An 8,371-nucleotide genomic window follows, 5' to 3' on the forward strand; every position below is an offset into this window, starting at 1 on the left:
ATTAGCTCCACCACAGCCAAACAATAATTTCGTTTCATATATCAATGTATTCATGCAACTTTCTATTGACTATGTAGGATGCAACACAAGAACATAACGCAAACCAGTCAAGTAAAGCTTGGTTCCCACTATAGAACGCAACGCAAGGACGTAAACGCAACGCAAGCGTTTTAACCAATGACAAGAGAAGTTATAGACAGTTAGCAATCACAAGCGAATAAGCCATGGCTTGTGATTGGTCAATTCACTTGCGTTGTGTTACGTCATTGTGTTGCGTCGCTAGTGGGAACCACGCTTCAGTTGGAATAAGCCTAGCTTTCGATTAGTCAATTCGCTTGCGTTGCGGCTTACGTCAGGATATAGCCGACCTCCATTTTTTTTAAAGTTAAATTGTATTTATTTGGACCGTATTTAATGAGGGTGATCCATCTAGCAATTGCTGATTTGGGACCCTCAGAACAGATACAATACACAAAATACAACAATAACAGAAAGTAAAAGAAAAACAAAAGCCTATAAATAAAATTAATGACATGAGAATTAAAAATCTGAATAAAAAAAATTTTGAATCTATATATAAATTTACGTAAGGGCAAAATTCGGTAAATCGCGCCTTACTTTTAGAATTTTTACTCGATGGTATGTAAAGTTGGTTCGTACTTTCGGTACTGATTTTAACCACCTGATGTAACCCTGTTTACTAATTAAATTAAGTTAGATAATTAGTTATTGACGATTAAAACGAATTTAGGTTCAAAGATTTGCCCCAAATAGGGGTGTTTTCCGATCGTGGTATACACTGTCTAATGGATGTCCATCTTGAAAAATACCCGCCACAAAAATGCGAGGAGGCTTCGCATTTTTCTATCTCCTCCTACGATAATTGTTTTTAATAGCTGAAAACCGGTTGAACAGTTCGAGTACAGCATCATAATGTTGAAGACAGGCCGATTTTCTTTAAAAAATACTATTTTGATACATTTAATATACGTTTTTACAAATGTATTGATTTGTGATGAATGGAACATTCCAAATTATTTGGTTTAACCATACAGGTATAGATTTAGATTTATGGGCCTCCTTGGAGAATAAACATAAATAGTATTGCAATGCTGTACAATACTGTTAAGGTATTAACCACTTTTGATCGCAATTTGAATCGCAAATGTCTTACTGTGAGTGTTGGTACTGTTAGATGTAATATAAAAATATATACAAATAAACTTTATTACTGTGAGTGTGGGTAGGCCCTACTGTTAGATTATAAACATATAATATACAAATAAACATTCCAAATTATTTGGTTTAACCATAGAGGTATAGATTTAGATTTATGGGCCCCCTTGGAGAATAAACATAAATAGTATTGCAATGCTGTACAATACTGTTAAGGTATTAACCACTTTTGATCGCAATTTGAATCGCAAATTTCTTACTGTGAGTGTTGGTACTGTTAGATGTAATATAAAAATATATACAAATAAACTTTATTACTGTGAGTGTGGGTAGGCCCTACTGTTAGATTATAAACATATAATATACAAATAAATAAACGTTATTACTGACAGTTGCTTCTCAACGTTTGTATTAATTAATAATTTAAAAATATATAAACGTCGTAGTGGTGTATCGTTACATGTACTTTACTATTTCAATCGACTATGACAGTGAGAGTTTTAACAAAGTACCGTATTAAATCGTAAATGTTTTACTGTATTTAGTGGTATATTATTTATAGGCCTATAAAACATTAAAAACAATATTTCGTTACTGAGTGGATAAGAATAAATTTTAAAATGTTTCCTCTTTGTACCTATCTTCTTCCCCCATCCCTCAACCCTTAATGTTACATACAAAACACAAATTGGGTTTGTTTAAATGAGTCCAAATAAAAAAAATTGTTTCTCTCTCGGAAGTAATTCCCAGGGTGCTAATTTTGGTTGACTACATAAATCATTGTGTATATTTATTCGTTTCTGTAAACGACAATGTATTATAGTCCTGCGGTACGTACATTTGAAATCTCCATTTTTTTCTCGCTGGAAATACTGTGTATTCGAGAACCATCTGTGGGCACGACCTAGATGGTACGCGAGCGAAGCGAGCGTGCCATCTAGTATAGTAAATAACTGATATGTTAAATTAAGCAAAAATAATAAATATATATTAGCTCTAATATTTTACAATTTAAAGGCTGGAAAATTACACATAATTTGGAGAAAAGTCATAAGTATAGTTTTGAATGACTCGGAAAAGGATAATGAATTGCGGATAGATAGAGAAGATCATAATGAGGGGCCTTGTAGCTGAAAGTGTGGCCACAGTGTGGCGTGTTGACCGCAATGACTAACAATACTACCTTCCCCACTACACCTGCACCAACTCATTTGCATAATAACGCACAGCATACCAACTGTTCAATATTTGTATAGGGGTCGCAATCAATGGGTTGGTTGAATGGCCAGGCTGTTCAGGCTGCTATTTTTCATCATTTAATTCATTGTATCAGTTGTTTTGAGTTCTCATTATCAATTATTCACTTAATTCATTTCATTTATTTATGCTCAAACACAGTAAAATGTAGTACATGGTTTGAAATCATTTTCGTTTGTTCAAAGTTAAACATTCACGTACACAAATTGTGAAATTATTTATTATAATAATGCATATGTATTTAAATAAATAATAGAGAGAATACACTAGCCAGGCTAGTATCTTACACATCTTTACACATTTCTATTTATTTGTTCTTACTTTTCTGACATAACTTAGGTGTTCTTAAAATTGAGGGCGCCAAACATAAAATTTACGGGATCGGAAAAAGTCGGGAAGCCAAAAAAAAAAATGATGGTGTGCTCCCTTGCCTCTAGCACGGTAAGGCTCTCTCACAGCCTTGGGGGTACCACACATCAGATGCTTTGATGTTATTGCCTCATGATGTGTGGTGGAAAGGGGGACGTTTAAATCTGTGAACCCCAAACACAGAAGCTCGCATAGCTTTAACTCTTTTCCACCGACCGGCATGGGTTTGAACCCACGATAATCGTGTTCCACGACGCTCTACCGACTGAGCTATCCGGCCCTCTGATTTATAGCAAGGTTAAAACTAGATTAGTTTCCTCAAATTACGTCATGAATATGCAAATTTATGACGTAACGATTAGATTGACGTAATATGAAGCGCGTAGATTACACTATTGTCACCTTTCATTACTCGTGTACATTGTGTGGCATAACGGGTAGTGGTCTAGTAGCTATCGTTTGAGTTCTCTCAGCTCTACTTATAGCTGGGGTTCGAATCTCTACGGGTTGCTTTTTTTTTTTTAATACATATAAAATGTTTTTCTTTTATTTTGAAAGAGAGATATTTGGAGAGTTAAGGTAATTTAGGATAGACAGGGGCTGGTCCTAGAGTCCATTTTTCCGGGCACTTACCAACTCTATTTTTCAAAATTATTAGCTCCACCCAACCATGGTGGGTTAGTCCTGTATATTTATAATTTCGTTTCATATTTTAATGTATACGTAATTTCCGGGCACATAGCAGTTCTATTTTTCAAAATTATTATTAGCTCCACCACAGCCAAACAATAATTTCGTTTCATATATCAATGTATTCATGCAACTTTCTATTGACTATGTAGGATGCAACACAAGAACATAACGCAAACCAGTCAAGTAAAGCTTGGTTCCCACTATAGAACGCAACGCAAGGACGTAAACGCAACGCAAGCGTTTTAACCAATGACAAGAGAAGTTATAGACAGTTAGCAATCACAAGCGAATAAGCCATGGCTTGTGATTGGTCAATTCACTTGCGTTGCGTTACGTCATTGTGTTGCGTCGCTAGTGGGAACCACGCTTCAGTTGGAATAAGCCTAGCTTTCGATTAGTCAATTCGCTTGCGTTGCGGCTTACGTCAGGATATAGCCGACCTCCATTTTTTTTAAAGTTAAATTGTATTTATTTGGACCGTATTTAATGAGGGTGATCCATCTAGCAATTGCTGATTTGGGACCCTCAGAACAGATACAATACACAAAATACAACAATAACAGAAAGTAAAAGAAAAACAAAAGCCTATAAATAAAATTAATGACATGAGAATTAAAAATCTGAATAAAAAAAATTTTGAATATAGTAAATAACTGATATGTTAAATTAAGCAAAAATAATAAATATATATTAGCTCTAATATTTTACAATTTAAAGGCTGGAAAATTACACATAATTTGGAGAAAAGTCATAAGTATAGTTTTGAATGACTCGGAAAAGGATAATGAATTGCGGATAGATAGAGAAGATCATAATGAGGGGCCTTGTAGCTGAAAGAGAGTTTGAACATTTCAGGAGAGGTTTAGAGAAGTGAAGATTTCCTTTGGAGCTTTGACGAGTATCATCATGGTCATTGTATTGTTTATCAAACAAAGAAAAACTTTATGGAAAAGACAAGTGGGATCAAGACATGACTGAATAGTATTTACCAGCAAAAATGCTCCGGGTTGATCGAATTGTGTCATAGATGTGCGAAAGATTTTTAAGTGATAACATTTATAAAAAAAAACAACCAAAAAGTGGTAAGGGAGGGATGCAAAAGTTCAATACACATAAAAATGTTCAGGATAATCTTTAGTCGTTGTTTTAATCCTTAATTTCGTGGATATATATATATATATAATACAATGTAATAAATTGGATTTTCAATACGTCATCGTCGATATATAATTTCTCACTAGTCAATGGCATCCGAAGAAAGTACAAAAAAACATCATTCAAAATGTATAACAATATTTATTTATCAAAATATGCATGTTAATCCAAATCAGAATATTTATAGAGGTCAACATAATATATACATCAAGCTAGCATTTAAACAGTTTAAAATATGAAACATCAAGTTAGCATTTATACAGTTTTAAATATGAACATTTGCATTTCCTATAGAATTATGATATTGCATTTTACCAATATATTACTATGTAGTTTAAAATGCTAGATAGCTAATCTGAACCATAGATAACCGCCAACGCTTCAGAAGGAAGGTAGAGAGGTTGATCTAAATCGCTCTCAGACGAAACGGAGCTGAGAGAAGAAGAACTGTAAGAGGACGACGGTGATATCGGTGACAGAGACGCGTTCTCAGATGTTGTGGTTGCGAAGTTAAACGGGTATGGGTGAACGTAGCCTTCTGCAGTTGTACTAGCTGGTGGAAACATCGGACGTTGGCCTCCAGTAGTGTAGTAGTCAGATGGATATTGGTACTGGAGAGAAGTAGGAGCGTAGTACTGGTGATAGTCGTATGGTCTGGGTACATTCGACTGGAACATTGGATACTGAACTTGTGGTTGTTCCTGCAAGATAAAAAAAATCAACAAATTGGTTAATAGCTACTAACAATGAAAAAGACATGTTGATAGATAATTAATGTTGGAATTTAGTTTAAGGCATGTTAAGTTTGAGTATAAAACATGATAAGGCCTAAGGGTAGAGGAAGAAAACATTGCTAAGTTAAAATCAATCAATCAATCAATCAATAATTTTTATTTCTCAAATAAAAACAAAATACAGTTAACATTTTCTAAAAATAATAGATAATAAATGAGAAAAAGGGGTACCCCACTGGAAGCTTAAGCTTTAAAATGTGGGATCCTGGCAACATTAATTAAAAATAATTAAAAATAAGGTAAAGTAAGAAATATATATAATATATGATAATGAACAAAAAAAGACATTTAACTTAACAAATGCAGTTATTATTTGACTTAAGACAGATATATGATCAACTTAAACAATAATAGTAGAAACAAGGTATTCATGTAGTTTGAACTTAAATGAAGATATAAAATTAATAATTTTAATTTCATCTGGTAAAGAATTCCAAATTTTTGGTCCTTGAAAAGTTATATCATGCTTGCCAACCTCCGTATTAAAACAATCATAAGCATAATCAAATTTATTTCTGGTATTATAATTATGAACTGAACTAAAAGTTTGAAAGTAAGTATCAAAAATTCTGGGCAGTTGATTATGTTTGAATTTAAACATAAATAAAGCAACATTCTTTGTAAGTAAGTCGTAAATATTAAGTGTATTAGATAAGACAAAAAGAGGAGCAGAATGGTGGAGGTAATGAACATTATAAACTGATCTTAAAGCTCTTTTTTGCAAAATGTAAATACGGTTTAAATTAATTTTTGAAGTAAAACCTCAAACGGTTATACCATAAATTAAATGTGGCAAAAAGAGTGATTTATAAATTAATAGTAAAACGGAGGAAGGCAAGGCATGTTTAAGTTTATTGAGGACACCGACCACTCTTGATAGTTTTAATGAAATTGTATTAATATGAGAAATAAAAGATAAGTACTCGTCAATAAAAATGCCAAGAAATGTTGTTGCTTTAGTTCTTTCAATTTCGCTGATGCCGTAATATAATTTAGGAATGTTGGGGGGGATTAGTTTATTAACTGAACGAAAAATGATTGAAAATTTGATTTCTAAAAAAATGAATTCATTATTGAACATGAAAACATTTCGCTGTTAGTGTCAGTTGTAAGTAAGTTAAACAAGCATAAAACGTAATGAAACAGTAAAGAATAAAACGATAATTGAAAAATACCCATACCTTTGGATAATGTTGTAATTTACAGTCTTTTCCAGCTTCGGCATCGTGGTTATACATTGAGATGTCGATATCTGCTGCTGGCACGTACAAATCTTCTAGCATTGCAAGATCGTCGATGTAGCATGGTTGAGCAGTGGTGTAGCGACCAGAATAGTAACAAGCACTGGCTGTAGAAGTGTACGGGTGGTAGCGATTCTGATGACGAAGTAGAGGAGCATAGAAGTGTTGGTCGTAGTAAGTGCCGTAATAGGCTTCTGAAGACGTCGGTGGTCGTTGGTAGTTGGTGTACGGTGATCGATCATCTGAAGTTGCACTACACGGTTCGTCGGAAGCAGTATCTCTAGGTATAGGTGATCTAGGTTTGTTGATAACCAGATTTAGAATGTTCTTATTGTAATTATTGTCCATGTTATGCTTTGATGTAGCAAGAATCCGTTGACAAGCAGCCTCGTTTTCATTATTACTTTTACAATGTCCACATTTGTCATTCATTGTCCAATAGTTGTCTTTGCCATATGGTCTAGTTGGGTCACGTAGAATCTTAGTGAAGCACTCACTAGCAGATAAGTTGTGTCTTACACTGTTCTTCCATCCAACGTATTTGCCACGGAAACAAGCAAACTGGTCGTACATAAAGTTGATGATTTCACGCAGAGTTAGTTGACCTGAAGGTGAAGAATTGATGGCCATACGGATCATCTCCATGTAAGAATGTGGAGGTTTGATGCGTCGTTTGTAGTCTGGTCGTTGTCTTCCCTTGGTTGATCGTCGGCATGTCGTCGATGATTCTGAAGTAGCAGAACTAACAGATGTAGGTGACAATCTTTCAGAATAAACACCGTCATAAAACACTGGTGAAACTTCTTGATCACACATGATGCAAGATCAAAGAATACTCGTAATAGCTTATGAAAATATTTATTAGAACAGTACTGAACAAACTCGATGAACGATATGATGCTATTGGAAAAAGTTTGTGTATTTATATCCCTGCTGCTCGTGTCACTGTGTTGATAGGTCACTCAAAACTCTCCCAAGTGTTACGTAATGATGTGTAAAACAAAAGAAACAATAGCGCGTCGGTGACTTTAGCGTCTCGACGCCGGCGGCGGGGAGTGTTATCGTAAAGGGGAGATAACAGAGTGGGCGGTCGGTCTCAAAGCAAACACCAATCACAGTTTGAGTTTGATTCCCCGCTTCTTGCGTTTCAGGCTTCTTGTGTACAGTTTCATGAAACTTTATTTTTATTGTTGGCGTACTTTTCATTTATTTTATCTTTCTAGCTAAAGTAAATATTTGATGACGTAACATGCTACATCGAAAATGCAGTATCAAATTCTTAGTCCTTCCATGGAGAAATTAGACTTCCATGGTCTTAATTATCACAATGCAAAAAAACAATTCTCATAATATATGAATTATTTTAAGTATTTAGAACATTATGTCATGCAGTTATCTTTATATAATTACCGTAATTTGTAGGCCTATAGAACCAAATTTGATTTATCCCAAATAAACAATTCTGTACATTATACTCTGAATATTAAAGTACAATAACCATAGAATGAATAGGGCCTACTTCAGCTTTTTATTTCCGACTCAAATTAGTCTCTGAAATGAAAGTATGTATATCATAATTTCCAAACTTATTTTTAGTTAAAATTGTTTTTATCTCAGTCTTAACCTACATTTGGATGAAACAACAAAAATGTAATCAGAATGAAATAATAAAACAGACTTTGCCTA

At 34.1% G+C, this 8,371-nt stretch overlaps 1 protein-coding gene across 1 annotated transcript; it reads right to left on the reverse strand.

Moving 5' to 3' along the window:
• Nucleotides 1-5,000: 5,000 nt before the first annotated feature.
• LOC140057574 (uncharacterized) lies at nt 5,001-7,501 on the reverse strand. Its single transcript, XM_072103290.1, has 2 exons — nt 6,626-7,501; nt 5,001-5,351 (listed from the first exon to the last, which is right to left on the reverse strand). Exons 1-2 carry the CDS (start codon nt 7,499-7,501, stop codon nt 5,001-5,003), a joined length of 1,227 nt encoding a protein of 408 aa, XP_071959391.1.
• Nucleotides 7,502-8,371: the final 870 nt, after the last annotated feature.

The sequence above is a fragment of the Antedon mediterranea genome, chromosome 8 (assembly GCF_964355755.1).
Source record: "Antedon mediterranea chromosome 8, ecAntMedi1.1, whole genome shotgun sequence".
NCBI classification, from domain to species: Eukaryota; Metazoa; Echinodermata; class Crinoidea; order Comatulida; family Antedonidae; genus Antedon; species Antedon mediterranea.

Coding starts and splice junctions, on each gene's coding strand:
- LOC140057574 (XM_072103290.1), bottom strand. CDS start 7,501: ATGTGTGATCAAGAAGTTTCACCAGTGTTTTATGACGGTGTTTATTCT. Junction 5,352..6,625: donor AATTACAACATTATCCAAAG/GTATGGGTATTT, acceptor TTTATCTTGCAG/GAACAACCACAAGTTCAGTA.